Genomic DNA, 17,275 nt, shown 5'->3' on the forward strand with positions numbered 1-17,275 from the left:
TCCTAACTTCAATTCCAACTTTCTTTCCACTGCAGCAAATTTAAAAAAAACTTTATGCCAAAAATTCAGGTTTATCTGTAAGGGAGGTACTGTCTATTAAGAGTTGTTCTCTAGTATGAAAGTGTATAGGATCTGATCATAATCAAAAGAGAGGGGTGATGAGGGGGTCATCAATATAAGCTAATTTTCAATGGGAGTGCCCACTTGGTTTAAGTATTTAACCTGAGGGCTTTCTCAGATTAAACGGAATTTGAAAACCTCTCCCATGGGAAGCCTAAAGAAAATTAATGCTGTACTTCCTTTGGTATATCCTATTCATCTCAAATGTGAATAACTATTTATTTGCATTTTGTAACATTTCTAAAAATAGTCATTATGAACAATTCTTATTTTCTCACCCAAGAAGTTCCAATCAAGTTAAGTGGAAGCAATACTGTTATTGAGGCTATGGCATGACCAAACATCTTATTTTCACATAATATATCCCATTTCCCTTCTCTAAGGCATTTGGATACTTTATTCACCTGCTAAAATGTCTTTAAACCTAGTATGAAAGATTAATCAGGGAGCATTCCTATCTTTACAAAATACTTGCTGTAATATAAAGAGCAAAGTGGACACTGCTCCGTGTTCTTTTTTAAAAAAAAAAAAAAACAAAACAAAAAAAAACAGAGTCTTGCTCTGTCATCCAGGCTGCAGCACAGTGGATTTCAGCTCACTGCAACCTCCACCTCCAGGGTTTAAGCAATTCTTGTGCCTCAGCCTCCCCAATAGCTGAGATTACAGGCATGCACCACCCTGCCTGGCTAATTTTTGTATTTTTAGTAGAGACAAGGTTTCGCCATGTTGGCCAGGCTGGTCTTGAACTCCTGATCTCAAGTGATCCGCCCACCTTGGCCTCCCAAAGTGCTGGGATTACAGGCATGAGCCACCACGCCTGGCCTGCTTTATGTTCTTAATCAGCTAAGACCTGCAAACAGAAAGCAACCTACTCAAGATTCATAAGAAGAATTTTTACTTACAATTCCTCTCCTTGTTTGGCTTTCTTGTCTGAAACCAGATAGACAGTTCCAAAACTTCCACTGCCAAGTTTCTGTTGAAGCACATATCTTCTTGCAATCAAGGTGTTTGGATAAGTGGAAATGGCTGTTGATCCACTCACACACTTAGCTGCCTCTTGGAATTTCAGCATTGCTCCGAACAACAGAGAACTGGTTCATTCATTTATAGAAACAACATTCAACTCTCCTAAGAAATGGTCAGATTCATCCAAACAGTGTTGGTCAATGCCTTAAAGATGAAATGTTCAAAGATCAGATCTAAAGGATGCTAGATGATTCCTAAGACAAAGTGTAAGTTTCAACAGTGATATCTGCACCTTGATCGGCAGACGGACTGAATGACACCATATTGGTTAATGACTCGAAAGAAAAATGTTTAAAGGTAGAGATACCACAAATTCTAGTAGAAGGCAGTCTTTCACAGGAAGAGCCTCCCTTTGTACATTGAAATTTGGCAGAACCGAATTACAGCCACCTTTCTACAAATTTCTGGGATGTATATCTGTTTTACAATCAGTAATCTCTTCATTTATTTAAGATTTATACTCCCCACCTACTTATAAAAGAATAAAAATAAAAGAACATTATCACTTCCTTAAATCTATATCTGCATCAACCTTTTTGCAATGCCCTCTTCCCACCTTATGGTTACTTTGGTTTACAAAGAGTTAGGATTAAACCAGGAATTATCAGATGCTATTTCCTTTAGATTTTTTTTTTTTCTGTAGATGTTAAGCACAGTTTTTGCATTTATTAGAATAGTTGCAAAGAGGGAGAATGATTCAGAGGGAATTTTTTCCCATGCTTAGCAAATTCTAACCTAGTTTCTGACTTTGCTATTGTACACATTGTGTACAATCTCTCTGGATTTAAAACAGGATGAGTTACAGATTCAATTGAAACCTAAAATTGCATTTAATGCCAGTGGAATATAAATGTTACAGATAATCTGTAAGTCCTCAGGAAGCTATGAGATGGGCAGTTATGAGAGGCAGGACTGTTTCATATGAGTAGGTACAAAGTAAAGTCACTTTTATTTCATCAGAATGTTAAATGGTTGTTAGTTATCATGAAAAGTGTGCTTTGTAAAAAATCTACATAGAAATACAATTTTAAATTGAAAATTGTCTACACGTTGGAGTTAGGTTTTCATATTCAACAGTTCCAAAGCTAGGAGACAAAAACCTATTGTTTTTAAGGATGGCCAATGGGCTTTACATGGTAGTGTCAGTTAACCACAAAAACTATGAGAGCAATTAACCACAAACTCTCAAAATATTGGTAAATGCTCATTTACAACATTTTCCTTCTTAAAAATGTATTAATCAGTTAAGTTGTAACTGATACCAGTGAGATTAGTTACCAGCTTTTTTTTCCCCCTTCCAAAAAGATGTTAGTAAAATCTGTTGAAAAAACAACCAAAGAACAGGCCTCTAAATGTACCTTTTGTTTGTTTCCCCTTCAGTGTTATAAAACTGATGCCATCTGGCCATACTAAGCTGTTCAAATAAGTCTTTCCAACTGTAAAAGGTCCTTTGGGTCACTCAGTAATTCTCATTTTAAAGATGAGATTAAGGTTTCCTTTAGGGAAAGACAGAATTAGGGACAGACAGAATAGTTATAAGAGGTTCACTTCTGGCGGCTCCTATTTGTAAAGGACAGTCTAAACCCAGCAGTGCTTAAGCAGTCTGGCTCAGGCTGCAGAATACTCTGCAACTAGGTTCCCTCGGCCCAACCTCACAGACTCAGCCCTGTCCCCCATCCCAGTCCACTTTTAGGCCATCCATCCATTAGTCTCCTCTGTGCAACTACAGACCTACCCAAGAATGTGTCGCACTGTCTAGATTCTAGAACTATCTGTTCACTGACAATACCATCCCCCTCGAGGTTTGTGAATGAACTTGGGCACTGAGAACACATCTTCTTTATCTCTGAATCCCCAATGCCTGGCATAATGCCTGGCATATACTAGGTGTTTAATAAACCTTGTTTGGGCAAATAAGTGTTCAGCAGATCAACTGACGTCCAAAGGAGGGAAAAAAATGTTGGTTAAGAAAGCTAGATGGGAACTTGGAGAAAGTTACCACCTTATGCAAACTACCCCTTCTCGGTGAAACAGATCTGGTTGGGCGCAAAAGACAACCAAAGGGGGAGTAGTCATCACAAGATGAAAACCAGTAGTTATCTTCCCAAGTAATAAGAGAAAGACAATTTGTCACCAGGTTCTGCTCAAGTAGAAATCTAACTTTAAAGATAAACCTTAATCTTAAGGTAAAACGAACAATTCCTTGCTTCTTCACCTTTTTAAACATTTGCATTTTCGCAAAGCGCATTAACGTTTACTGTGGGGCACTGAGACTGGAAGATCCGGAGATAAGGTGTCCAGGACAGGGAGGAGATCGCAGCTATGGAGTCCTAGAGATTCGGAACCCAGCCTGGGAAGGCTGAAACCATTACCTTCCCCCTTGCAGGGGAGCCTGACGAGCCCCGAAGAGTACAGTTCTCTTTACCTTTCCCTGTTGTGGTCACAGGAGCGGCGGCGCCCTGGGCCAGCCCAAGCCTTGCCGGTAATCCGGCAGGCCTCAAACTAGGGTCAACCGCACCCACCGAGCGCCAGACAACGCAAGCTACAGCTGTTTGGCACCGTCGCCAGGGAGACGGCGCGGAGCATACTGGGAAGTTGGGGTGAGGCGGCACCAATGCGGAAGTGGAGAAAGTGAGTCGGAGAAAGGAGAGAAGTACCGGCGGGCCAAGCTTTTCTAGTCTGACAGCAGCCATTTCGGAACGTATGTCCCAGCCTTCTTTAGCTACTTAGCGCCTCCGGGCCCAACAGCACCTGCTCCTTGGCGCAGTCTGGAGCCACCGGCTTCATGGAACTGTACTTCCCAACACGTCACACTAAGACACTTCCGATTCCCGCTCTTGCGCTTGGACTTTCACATGCAACAACGAGTCCTCGCTGGACTCCAGCGGGCTTCGGATGGAGGAGTTACTTCTATGGGAGGACAGCACAGGTGGGCTCTACTGCAGGTCCGGGCGGCGGGTTGTGAGGGCCGAGGTGGCACGGTGTATGAAGGCCTGTGTTTGAAGACTTAGGTCAAACCTTTTGCCCGCCTTTCCCCTATGCAGCTAGCATTTGTTGAACTGTGTGCAAGGCCCTGTAATTTGCATAGAACACGTTGACAGGGTGTCTGCGTATGAACGCTTTACAAGACTGCCTTGCAAAAAAAAAAATGAGTACTATACAGGATAAGGTTCTGAGACATTGACAGGGCTGTGACTAGGGTGAGGTAATCGTAAAACGTAAATGGATGCCAATAAAATTCAATAATCAAGATACATTTTAATGTACTATCTCTAACAATCAAAATTATTGCAAAAGTCCATGACTGACACAATGTCATGTTTTTAAGTAATAGTAACAGTACCGTGCCGCACCGTATTGAAGCTCGAGGCACCAAAAGGAAAACTATCAATACTGATCCTGTGAGTTAAGTCAGCCAGAGAAGGAAGAGTAACTGGGCCAGATATGCAAAATAAGATGATGAAAAGAGCCGTGGTTACAGGTGTAACTAGATAGAGGGCTTCCTAGAGGCACAAAGCAGTTTTCCTTATACCAAAAAACTATGCCAGTTAAGAAGGGCCCACAAGCCCAAAGCCTGAAAGAAGGTCCGTGATTGTCAATAAAAAAGAAAAACGTGATCCCTATGATAGGTCTTACACATCTTACGTTACTGACGTCCAAATGTGTTGTAATTTTGAAGTGAATAATCCTACTGTTTTTATAGCTTAGGACTTTTTACTTTGACCCCACAAAGATGTTGACTATTGTCTACTTCAGAATCACAGTCCACAGAACTTCTATATTGCTGTGTCAGTAATGGACTTTAACTGATTTTTCTTTAGAATTAGCAGCAGCCTCTGTCACCATCCAAAGATCACAACCCATGAAACCATTGAGTTTGTACCTTGTAACAGAAAGCAAAGGAGAATGAAAAGGCACACAACTAACATTGCTTGAGGATCTAGGTAAGAATTCATGGATATTGACATCTATCTTCTATATCTGAAGAGCACTTCTTAACATTTGCTGTTGATTTAATAGTGCTGGAAGCAATGACTTGGTGCCCCTTAACCAGCATCAACTGAAAATGCTTTCTATTGTTTTAAACAGGCGATTAATTCTTTAGACTGTCATCATGGGTATCCGAGGACTAATGAGTTTTGTGGAAGATCATAGTAATGAGTTCTTCACTGGTTTGAAGTTGCGGGACACAAAAATTGTCATTGATGGCTATGCTCTTTTCCACCGTCTTTGCTTCACTTCGAACTTGGAGCTCCGGTGTGGAGGGGACTATGATTCCTTTGCAGATGTTGTACAAAAATTCTTTGAATCACTGTTTGCTTGTAATATATGCCCATATGTTATATTAGATGGAGGATGTGACATTTCAGATAAAAAGCTTGCAACTATAAAGGACAGAGCTAGAGAGAAGATCCAGATGGCTCATTCCCTTTCTGTTGGTGGGAGTGGGTATGTGTGTCCTTTACTCATCCGGGAAGTATTCATACAGGTTTTGATCAAGCTGCAGGTACCTTTTGTCCAGTGCTTTTCAGAAGCAGATCGGGACATCATGACACTTGCTAACCATTGGAATTGCCCTGTGTTATCATCAGATAGTGACTTCTGCATTTTTGACTTGAAAACTGGGTTTTGCCCATTGAACAGCTTTCAGTGGAGAAATATGAACACTGTTAAGGGCACACGAAACTATATCCCTGCCAAATGCTTTTCCCTTGATGCATTCTGCCATCACTTCAGCAATATGAATAAAGCTCTTTTACCTCTCTTTGCGGTGCTATGTGGAAATGACCATATTAATCTACCTATCGTGGAGACATTCTTAAGTAAAGCACATCTTCCTCTTGGAGCTACCAGTTCTAAAGGGAGGAGACACCACCGAGTCCTGGGACTTCTGAATTGGTTGTCTCATTTTGCCAACCCTACCGAAGCACTAGATAATGTTCTGAAATACCTCCCAAAAAAGGATCGAGAAAATGTTAAGGAACTTCTCTGCTGTTCCATGGAAGAATACCAGCAGTCCCAGGTGAAGCTGCAGGACTTCTTCCAGTATGGTACTTATGTCTGTCCAGATGCCTTGAATCTTGGTTTACCAGAATGGGTACTAGTGGCTTTAGCCAGAGGCCAGCTATCGCCTTTCATCAGTGATGCTTTGGTCTTAAAACGGACCATTCTTCACACACAGGTGGAAAACATGCAGCAACCAAATGCCCACAGATTATCGCGGCCCATCAGGCAAATCATCTATGGGCTTCTTTTAAATGCTTCACCACATCTGGAAAAGACATCTGGGAATGTGTTGCCTTCTCGGCCTCTAGCTTTCAGTGAAGTGGAAAGGATTAATAAAAATATCAAAACCTCAATTGTTGATGCAGTAGAACTGCCCAAAGATCATTCTGACTTAAGCAAATTGACTGAGGTAGGTATTTGTAATACTAACGAAAATTTTGTAAAGCATTTCACAAGTGCTGTCTTGTATATTATCTCTCTTACTGTAACAAACTGATGAGGTTCAGGGCTATCTTGCTGTCATTTCATAGCTAAGAAATCAAGAACTTGAGTGAACTAGGTAATCTCTTAGCCAGAGAGTGTCAGTGCTAGGACTCAAACCCAGCTCTTTCAGCTCTAAATCTACCATTTCCACTGTACTACAGTAGTCTGTGTTATCTTCACAGTTATTACTACTATATTATTACTAGCTATCAGTAGAATGGAGTTACATGGCTGGAAAAAATAGGAAATTCTGAACTGCAAAAAAAAAAGTGTGTATAGACACTAGTCATAGGCATAACATCTCAGACTGTATCAGATTTCAAATAAGGTTAGTACTGATACTAAGGTCTAATTTTTTAACTTTTATTAATGAAGACCTTTTTAAAAATAGGTTTTTGTGTCATTATGGTTATTTGCTTAGTTTGATACTGAAAACATGACGCTTAGCCTAACTCAGTGTTGCTTAAACCTAAGTAACACTCAGACCAGTCACCTTTTCAAGGAGAAAGAAATTCTCATGGATCCCAGTGTTGTCTTTTTATATTACATAAGTATATTTAAAATTACAAATAGATATAAAACTATGCTGATAAAAGAACTAGATTTACAAATTAAATACAGATAACTTTTAAAAAAAATTACAGTGCCCATTAGGGGGTTTCCTTAGATCCATTGAAATATTCAGTCTTATAAGACTCACAGACCACACGTGGCACCAGTCTACTCAAGGATGTAGGACAGCAACCACAGCTTCCCAGCAGGTTTAGGTCAGGCTTTCCTTTCCTGGCAGAGCTCTCCCAGCACTGTTATCAGTCTATGCCAAAGGTTTACCACCACTGGTGATTCTGTCCCCCAGAGGACATTTGGCAATGCCTGGAGACATTTTTGTTGTCACTACCTAGAGAGTAGGAGGGGTAGTGGTTGCTCTTGGTATCTAGTGGGAAGAGGCCAAAGATGCTGCTAAATTTTACAATCTGTAGGTCTTACAGTACACAGGAAAGTGCCCTATAGCAAAGAATCTCTAGCCCAAAATGTCAGTAGTATGAATCCCTGGCCTATACGGTTGACCAGGAACTAGCCTCTTAGCCTCCCCAACAGTCACATCTCAGGCAGGAGATGAACTTCTTAGTGAATGAGTGCAAGAGCCTTCTTGGCATTGAGGAGTAACTGTTAAACCCCCAGGGTTTCTTTGCAGGGATGGTGAAGAAAATGTTTTGGAATTAGTGATGGCTGCACAAGCTTATAAATACACTAAACCAAGGCATGGTGGCTCATGCCTGTAAGCCCAGCACTTTGGGAGGCCAAGGTGGGAGGATCACTTGAGGCTAGTAGTTCAAGACCATCCTGGGCAACACAAGACTCTGTTTCTACAAAAAAAAAAAAAAAATTAGCAAGGCATGGTGGTGCAGGCCCATAGTCCCAGTTACTCAAGAGGCTGAGGTGGGAGGATTGCTTGAGCCCAGGAGGTCAGGACTGGATATGAGCTATGATTGTGCTGTCTGTGGAGCAAGACCCTGTCTCTAAAAATATATATATGCACTAAACCCACTAAATTTATACTTTAAAAGGATGACTTTTATGACATATGAATTATTTATCAGTTAAAGGAGAAAAAAATGGTTTCACTGGCTTAAAAACCTCCTTCTCTGTAGGACCAAGTCTTTCTTATAATAATTCCATAAACAAAGCTATGTCCCTGCAAAGGACATACTACTTACAGCACACTACACTCAGGGGAGCCCCAAGACATGGCGTCCCCATCAGCTCTTTATAGTTCATTTATATACAGTTTAAGCTTAAATGCAATTTTATAAGTCATTTTTATACTTCTTGGTAACACAACTGACAATCTACCTTTAGCACATTTCCAGGGGTACAAAACTAGAAAGTGGAACATAGGTCTAATTCTCAAACAAGAGATTTACTAACATTTTACCCACACCAAAAAAAATTCAAACTAGCTACATTCTGAATGTTTTGCTGAAGTTACACTTCTAAAACTCTAACATAAATGGTGCTGTTGGAGAGGATTGAAAACTTTTTAATGGCTTTACTGAGAAAATAAGTAATGTACAGTGAAGTGCACATAAAGTGTGCACTTTGATGAGTTTTGACATGTCTATATCTGTGAAGTCATCCTACAATTAAAATAATGAATGTATCCATAACCCCTAAGGTTTCATCTTGTTCCTTTGTAATTCATGCTTCCTTGTGTATAAACATAGTAAAGTGCACAAATAATTGTACAGCTTGATACATTTTGGCAAGGTCTATACATCCATGCAAAGAGCATCCAGATGAATCATGATCACCACCCCAGAAGGTTACCCTAGTGTCTGGTTCCAGTCACTCACTCTGCAACTCCCTATAATCACTATCCTGACGTTTAACAACATAGAATAGTTTTAGCTAAATTTTTACTTTAGAAATGAATTCTTTCATCTGGCTTTTATTCCACATGAGATTCAATCACATTGCTGTGAGTAGCTGATCATTCATTTCCTGTTGCTGTAACATTCTTCTTTGATATATTACCATTATACGCTTATGAGCATTTTTCTTTCCATTGTACAGCTTATAAGCATTTGGGTTCTTTCCAATTCTCCATTTCCATGTGTTCACTGGCCATTGAATACTCTGTTAGGTGAAGTTTCTGTACAGTTTTTTGCTCATTTTTATTACCATATACGGGTCCTTTGTCAAATAACATTGTGAATAATCTCTCCCATCGTTTATTCACTCTTTAGTATGTTTTGATGAACAGACGTTCTTAATATACTCTAATTTAAATTTTTTTTATTTATGGTTACCACTTTTGTGAACTGCTTAAGAAATTGCCTACTCCAGGGTCATGAAAATTTTTTTGCCATTCACATTTAGCATTTAGATGTATAACTTACCTTAGAATTGATTTTTTGTGTATGCGTATGGTATGAAATAGGGATCAGGACACTTTTTCCCCCATATGGAAATCCAACTGAATCAATGAGTTTAGCAAGCTGCTTATATTCCTTGCTAAGTGGAGATGACTTAAGTGTTCTCATCATTTACCTGGATTCAAAATAGGGTGAAATTTTAGTTCACTCTCTGTGCTGTGCTATACCCAGCTTTCTCCTGGCATAAACAAATCAATTCTGAATTTAGCTCAATGTTAATAGTTCTAATTAGCCCATGAAAATTATAAATATACCAGGTAATGTGATTCCAAACACAAATGCAGGTACAAGTATACAAACTTTGTGATACTACCTATCCGTTTTGTTTTTAACATCATGTTGTAATATGTTATCTGCTTTAGGCAGCTGTTAATAGAAAGTTTATAGTCTCTCATTTAATTCCCACAATAACCTCATAGGATAGGGTTTCGTTTTGGTTATGGCAATGGACAGAGCACCACTCAAGTTAACCAATAGAAGATAATCGTAAGGAGACACAGAAGTGGATCATTCTTAGGGAGTGAGGCAGCCAAGACCAGTCTCTCTGGGCATCTCTGCCTCTCTGGGCAGCTACTTCTGCAGGCTTGTGCTTTCGCTCCCTCTGGGGAAGAAGCAAAGGAGTTGTCACATGGGATAAAACCTAACTAACTCTAAGGGCTATGAATTGAGTACTTCCCCGTTTGGAAGGGACTGAGGACTGGTGGGTTTGATGAAACATCTTGTGCAAGTCGTTATAATGACCATTTTACAGATAAGACTGTAGAAAAGGTTGGAAACCTTTCAACCAAGGCCATAGGGCTGGTGCAGGGCAGAACATCTCTGAAGTCATAAGCCCAGACTGTGTTGTTTATAAAAAGTTGTAACTTGGCTCTTGTAATTCAGTAATTTAAATATTATATATCAGAAAAGAATTGGTGTATTTTCTTAGCTCTACTTAGTGCATTTTAAAACCCAGTTTAAGAGTTCAGTTTCCAGGCTGGGCACGATGTCTCACACCTGTAATCCCAGCACTTTGGGAGGCTGAGGCAGGTGGATCATGAAGTCAGGAGTTTGAGACCAGCCTGACCAGCATGGTGAAACTCCAGCTCTACTAAAAATACAAAAATTAGCCAGGTGTGGTGGCACATGCCTGTAATCTCAGCTACTCAGGAAGCTGAGGCAGGAGAATCGTTTAAACCTGGGAGGGGGAGGTTGCAGTTAGCCAAGATCACACCAATGCACTCCAGCCTGGGTGACACAGCGAGACTCCGAGAGTTCAGTTTCTATTTTAAGTAGTTAAAACTACTTCCAGTAGGGGTGACTCATTATACTATAAAGCACTTTGCATATTTCTAATTTAAAAATTTTTATTACAATATTACTAAAAGCAGTATTTAGAAGTAATCATACTCAAGTTTTTATGCATTGTGATAAAACTATTTTGTCATTTATGATATGTTTTGTTTCAAGTTAACATCTCTAGTCTCAGCTGTCAGCCACACTTTCTACTAACTAGACGTTACATGCTGAGAAATGTACCACCATCTCGTATTTCCAGAAGGCAGTTTCTGGCTGTGTGCAGACACTAGAAATACAACTTTTTTTTTTCTCTCAAAGTTTGATTATAAAGTCCCCCAGAAGATGCCCTTTTAATAGTCCTGAGTGAGTGACGTGTAAGGTCCCTTCTGGGGCTGTTAGTTAAAATGTATATTCCTGGGCTCTCCCTCAGATTAGTGAATCAAAATTTATGGAGTAGAGCCTGAGGACTGAATTTTTAACAAGCTTCCCAGGTGACACGTGCACTGAAGAAGCTCAGCAGTGTATACAAAGAGGATGGAGTGATGTAAGTAAAGGTTGTGTAGAAGTAGGCAGTACACCCATTCAACCAACCATGTTTTTAAAGCATCTTAGTAATGTTCTAAGTTTTGAGTGTGGCTGATTTTTCTTTCCTCCCACAACATAAGTTTTAACAGCTGACACGGAAGTTTCATCTGTATTAAATCTCTTCATGCTAAGGAGGAAAAGAAAAGGACATTTCCCAAAGTAACTTGCAGGATGCTTGGTGTGTATTTTCAGCTCTCCTTGAGGAGGCGGCAGATGCTTCTGTTAGAAACTCTGAAGGTGAAACAGGCCATCCTGGGGCCAATCCCTGCTTCACTGAAGTTGCCCATTGCTGTCAGTTGCTACTGGTTGCAGCACACGGAGAGCAAAGCAAAACTACATCATCTACAATCCTTACTGCTGGGAATGCTAGTGGGGCCCTTAATTACCATAATCAACAGCCCTGGTAGGTACCTGGAAATTCCAGGAGTATATTGTTGCATGTTGCTTGCAAACTGTTTACTCGAGAGTTTACACAAACAAAAAAGCATTCTTGGATTATTTACTTCCATTAATTACATCAGAACTTAGAAGTAGAGGCACCAATTTATCATTCATTCATTGGTAAATATTTTTTTAACATTGTATGTGCCAGGCTCAGTGCTGGAGGGCTTGAATCTAAGTGTACAGCAGTGAGATGTGTTGGGATACTGCCAACTGCCATCTGTTTTGTGGCACCTACTGCTTTAACTTATGAAGTGTGACAGTGTATTTTGCCAGTTGCATTTTGTGTTCTATGTTCCCTATCCCATTATTAGCACAGCAGCAATGTCATCACAAGAAACTTGCCCAGAGGTGAAACTTCTAAATACCTACAACCACTGCAGACATTCTTGCTTATACACCTTTTTGTTCCTTTTTCTCTAAATTTCAATAAGTGTGTAAGTAGTGATGGCAGGAATAGTAATTTCTCTCTTTTTTTCAAGACAGAGTCTCATTCTGTCATCCAGGCTGAAGTGCAGTGGTATAATCTCAGCTCATTGCAACCTCTGCCACTTGGGTTCAAGCGATTCTCCTGCCTCAGCCTCCCGAGTAGCTGGGATTACAGGCGCCTGCCACCACACCTGGCTAATTTTTGTATTTTTAGTAGAGATGGGGTTTTACCATCTTGGTCAGGCTGGTCTTGAACTCCTGACCTCGTGATCCACCCACCTCAGCCTCCCAAAGTGCTGGGATTACAGGGGTGAGCCTCCACATCCGGCCCGTAATTTCTCTTCCTACTAGAAAAATACACTGAGGCAAGTTCCTCTGCATATAATACCAGATGAAGTAAATGCTGAAGCACTGGGACACTTTAATACTCTAATGAAATATCCTCTTTAAAGATTATAAATGCTATAATACTGTACAAACATGTATAATAATTATACTCTAGAATAGTACTATACTATCTAATACGGTAGCTACTAGCCACACATGGCTCAAGTTAAATTCCATTTAAATTAAAAATTCAGCTTCTCAGTCACACTAGCCACACTTCAAGTGTCAGGTAGTCACCTATGGCTACAGGCTAGCCTACTGTATTAGACAGCACTGCATAAAGTTTTATTAGATAGTGCTACTCTGTAGTTTGGTATTTTACAAGAATAAGTTAAAGAATAAAACAGCATGGACTCCTGTTTCCCAAGTATTAAGGCTCAAGCTTGACAGCAGTTGTCAGAAGGACTGTTGGTACACCACAGCCAACTTAACACAAAACCAATCAGTTATGGCCCACTGCTGCTTTACGAACACAGGTTTAGCATATTTCCACTGATTGAATAATAAATACAGTATAAGAACGCTCTCAGAGCACAAGCCTACTAAGTTTTTACCTGAGTCCAACAGCAGGGGCATGTCAAGGGTCTGTTTCTTTTCTTTTAGGAAACGTGGACCCCGTACCCGGGCAGGCTCAGTGCCTTGCTGCTCGCTAGTTGGTAACAGGTGGGCCTCCTTTTCATTGTTTTCAAATTGGTCCAGATGTTACTTTGTGCACCGCTGCCCAAACAAACCAGTAGAAACTTACAGCTAAACACAAGCAACATTCCTTATTTCCTAGGATTGTTGCTTCTTGCCCCTTTTCTTCTGCTATGAAAAGAGGCTGATTATTTGCCAAATTATCCCCTAAAACATAGAGATCAAAATGTGCCTTGAACACATGGGTTGTTTCTTTAACACATGCACTACAACATGGGAGCTTTGTTGAAAGAGAAAAGAATGAAGTTTAATAGTCATTTGTATTTTTCATAGACACAGATGTAGGATTTAGACAGTTCAGATGCAGACATGTTTATGTCAGGTGGAAGAGATCTTATTTCAGGGAAAAAGTAAATTCTCGTGAGTTGAATAAAATTAGGTCATCCTTAAAAAGACAGTTCAGTATCAGTATTTCAATTTATACAGCAAGGCATTTATGAAGCCAGAAAGGAAAAACATCTTAGTTTTTAAAACTGATTTCTTTTCTTTATGGAATTTGTAGTATATGTGGAGAAAATTACAAGCTGTTACAGTGCTTTTGGAAACACTGCCCTTGGGTTCTTTCTTTCTTTAGGTAAGGAAGAGCTGCAGGAGGAAGGTGCTAAGATGTTGTATGAAGAGTTCCAGAGAGTGAAGGCGCAGACACGGCTGGGCACAAGACTGGACTTAGACGCAGCTCACGTCTTCTGTCAGTGGCAGTCCTGTCTCCAGATGGGGCTGTATCTCAACCAGCTGCTGTCCACTCCTCTGCCAGAGCCAGACCTAACTCGGTAAGCACCATGGGAAACTTTAGTTCAGATGGAAGCACAGAAAGTAAATACAGTACTTTCACTTACATTTAAAGCAACAAAGTTACTTTAAAAAAACTAATCTTAGTGTAATTCATTTTGAGTCACTGTTACAGTTGAAGAGCTGGAACCAGGAAAAATATTAAATTATTTCCATATTCCCAAAGAATGTTTCCATAATTCAGTCAAATTTTTAAAAATCAGTTCCTTTAAGTAAAACATTAATATGTGGGAGAGGGAGGTAATTGTTGGTAGGATATAACTCACTCCTTTCCTCTCGGTCTTTAATAAATGTCACATTGTAGAGCCTGTTTCCGATAACCCACCCTAGTGAGACATACTGTCTACCCTCCTTCACTCTAGTCCTGTTACTGTATTTTGTAACATCATTTCTTACCACCTGTCATATTGCTTACTCATTCATTTACATATTTATTAAATGCCCACCCTGTGCTAGCATGTAGGGACAACAAAATCTTTGCCTTAATGGAGCTTTCATTCTAAGTGAGATGATGAGTAGATGCCCAACTGAACTTAACATAGGATGTTTGCTTTGCCAGGCAAGAAAGACAGTAAGGGAATTGAACCTTTGTGCCACTAGTAATTATAATGTTTGTCTGTGGAGTTTAAGCTGGGTATGAGAAAAAGAAATGAGGGCAGCAGTAGGGTGTGGAGCAGTGAGAAGAGTTGACAGGATCAATGGATTGGACATCTTGGTAACTGCCCATCTGGGACGTACCAGAAGAGATTAAGATAAAAAGGAGATAATGTTTTGTCTCCACTCAGATATAAACTCTACGGGGCAGGGACTTGTCTATTTTATTTACTGTTGTAGCCCCAATGCCTTTAGTACTTTGAATGAGGATATATGGAGGCATACAAAATACAGTGGGATATGTTTCAAGATAAAAAGCCTCCGGCAGTAAACAGTGTTGTTAATATATCTCTGGGCCTTATATCTGAGCTAACCCAAAGAATACTAATTAGCCTTTGACCTGTGGATTCTTGATTTCTTTTGTTTAATAATTTAAGGTCATTCTTGAATGGATCCTCTTTAGTTACTACAAATCCTTTTAAAATAAAACAGGAAATGCAAAACCAAACAAACAGCTCTCTTCATAATGATTTAAACAGCAGGACTGTTCTTGAATCTCAGCATAACCAAAGCTTTTTACAGAGATTTTTACACTGATTAAATAATGGTTCTAGACCATCATTGATAAAGTCCCAGCCTTATCAGCTTTGTCCATAATATATTAAACTTGTGGATTCCAATTAATCCCATCTTCTTGTGAAGTAGGTTTTTAGTCCCAGTGAATGACCTTGCAAATGATGCCATTAAATTTTCTCATATTCTAAGGAACTGTTTGGTTTATCAAGGTCCTTTTAAATTCCTTTTCTTTAAAGTGTTAAAGATGCCTGCTCAGTCTGGGGCTAGCTGCAAAACCACTGAGCATTCATCATGTAAATTAGAATCTGAAGTTCCTTCCTTCAAAGAACAGCTTATTCCTAAGTAATTTCAATAATATTACAGAGCAGTAAGAGCTCAGATTGTTTAGATGCATCTGTTGAAGCTATGTTAATGACAGTTACCCTGTTGCACTGAATTAGTTCTTTAACAACATACTTTTTCTCCCTTTGAACAGACTGTACAATGGAAGCCTGGTGCACGGACTGTGCCAACAACTGCTAGCATCGACCTCTGTAGAAAGTCTCCTGAGCATGTGTCCTGAGGCTAAGCAACTTTATGAACATCTATTCAATGCCACAAGGTCATATGCCCCCGCTGAAATATTCCTACCAAAAAGTAAATCAAATTCGAAAAAAAAAAGGCAGAAGAAACCAGATACCAGCTGTTCTAAGAACAGAGGGAGAACCACCGCACACAGCAAGTGTTGGTACGAGGGAAGCAACCGGTTTGGGTTGTTAATGGTTGAAAACTTAGAGGAACACAGTGAGGCCTCCAACGTTGAATAAAACTCAGTTTGCATCAAACTAGGTATATTTAATATAATCCTTACTTAAAATTCTTCTGTTACCTCCCTTGAAACAATTAACTTTTTCTTTAGGACTAACCTGTTCAGGAATAAACATCACAATAGATAATCTGAATTCCAAGATATTATGTATTGTGCTCTTAATAAATACGACCTGATTTAAGAAACTTCTGTATTTCTAAATATGTTTGAAAGCATGTTTATACTTCTCATGTTCCATTTTAGTAAGTGAATGGTAACATAGTCTGTGCCCTTTAAATTGAAGCAATTTAGCCAGCTACATTTTCAGAAAGAGTCAAAGTCCCACTGAGTTATTTCCTTTAAGTAGCAGCTGGCTATCATTTCAAAAATTTTTAAAAAGTTTCTTCTTTGTACTTTAGTATGAAATCTTGGCAATGAAAGGTAGAAGTGAGGATTCCAGACAGAAAACTGTCTCTTACTAAAAGTAAGTACTTAGTGGGACCATAACAGCACTGAAGAGCACTTTAGGTACACTCCAGGTTTTAGAGCAGAAGTTGAAACTAATGGTCCCTGCCAAATAAGAAATAGCATCCTGAGCTGCTAGACCTAGAGGAGGAGGAAATAGTGAGAAGTGAAAATATCACAGATATATGTAGCAATACCAGAATCTGTGCCCTCTTTATACTGTGTGTTTTGACCCATTAATGAGATGTTATTTAATGAGTCATACCCAGCATTTTTTAATGAAAAAATTAGAATGGAAAATATCAGATACACATATCATATATTAGGTGATTATGTAAAATATATTCCTTACTGTGGACTATAGTGAAAAAGTTTAAAACGTACTGCTCTGGAAAATACTGCCAAATAGAGGCTGCTAAAATTACAAATACCCAAAGATTTGTGAAGGTGCCGGCCAGTTCCAAATAAGAACTTAGAAAGAAGCAAGTAGAATGAATGCATTGGGCAAGATCCGAAAATATACTCAACCTTAATTTTACTTGTATTCATACAAATTGCGTTCTTCCTTCTGTACTCTCCCACTGGTATATTCCATCAGGAAGAGCCCTAAAGGTGGCTTTAAAGCTGTCATTTTGAGCAGGCCTGTGTACGGTTCCTAGTATCTGATAAACAATTC

At 39.5% G+C, this 17,275-nt stretch overlaps 3 protein-coding genes across 25 annotated transcripts in view; 1 reads left to right on the top strand and 2 right to left on the bottom strand.

Annotated features, from left to right (window-relative positions):
• NEK11 (NIMA related kinase 11) overlaps window positions 1–3,685 on the bottom strand; it is a 330,810-nt gene extending 327,125 nt beyond the window's left edge. For 6 of the 10 annotated variants that reach the window (XR_013528645.1, XM_035278785.3, XM_078354241.1 and 3 more), the window contains exons 1-3: window positions 3,572–3,685; window positions 2,505–2,642; window positions 1,023–1,290 (exon numbers count right to left, since the gene is read on the bottom strand). Coding sequence is in view for 7 of the 10 variants with exons in the window: in XM_035278785.3 (XP_035134676.2) it covers window positions 1,023–1,192 (170 nt within the window). In the remaining 3 variants the exon portion in view is untranslated. Of the gene's footprint in view, window positions 1–1,022; window positions 1,291–2,504; window positions 2,643–3,361; window positions 3,489–3,571 lie in introns of those variants that run through there. The other 4 variants (XM_008983840.5, XM_078354243.1, XM_035278787.3 and 1 more) reach the window with 3 other exon arrangements.
• A 71-nt stretch (window positions 3,686–3,756) lies between these two features.
• On the top strand, window positions 3,757–16,340 carry ASTE1 (asteroid structure-specific endonuclease 1). Its single transcript, XM_008983847.5, has 7 exons — window positions 3,757–4,075; window positions 4,968–5,090; window positions 5,236–6,562; window positions 11,628–11,838; window positions 13,296–13,355; window positions 13,963–14,158; window positions 15,823–16,340. The coding sequence occupies exons 3-5, from the start codon at window positions 5,261–5,263 to the stop codon at window positions 13,343–13,345; spliced, it is 1,563 nt and encodes a 520-aa protein (XP_008982095.2). The 5' UTR covers window positions 3,757–4,075; window positions 4,968–5,090; window positions 5,236–5,260; the 3' UTR covers window positions 13,346–13,355; window positions 13,963–14,158; window positions 15,823–16,340.
• The window catches only part of ATP2C1 (ATPase secretory pathway Ca2+ transporting 1), a 166,917-nt gene continuing 163,251 nt past the window's right edge, over window positions 13,610–17,275 (bottom strand). For all 14 annotated transcript variants that reach the window (XM_078354231.1, XM_054246855.2, XM_008983843.5 and 11 more), the window contains one exon: window positions 13,610–14,150. In XM_078354231.1, the coding sequence (XP_078210357.1) occupies window positions 14,055–14,150 (96 nt within the window). In that variant the 3' untranslated portion in view covers window positions 13,610–14,054. The remainder of the gene's footprint in view (window positions 14,151–17,275) is intronic.

This window comes from Callithrix jacchus, chromosome 17 (assembly GCF_049354715.1).
Source record: "Callithrix jacchus isolate 240 chromosome 17, calJac240_pri, whole genome shotgun sequence".
Taxonomy (NCBI): domain Eukaryota; kingdom Metazoa; phylum Chordata; class Mammalia; order Primates; family Cebidae; genus Callithrix; species Callithrix jacchus.

Bases quoted from the DNA above. Each gene is read 5' to 3' on its own strand.
- ASTE1 (XM_008983847.5), top strand. From the start codon at position 5,261: ATGGGTATCCGAGGACTAATGAGTTTTGTGGAAGATCATAGTAATGAG. The intron at 6,563-11,627 runs GTAGGTATTTGT...GTGTATTTTCAG, and splicing joins ACTTAAGCAAATTGACTGAG to CTCTCCTTGAGGAGGCGGCA. The intron at 11,839-13,295 runs GTAGGTACCTGG...CTTTTCTTTTAG, and splicing joins TACCATAATCAACAGCCCTG to GAAACGTGGACCCCGTACCC.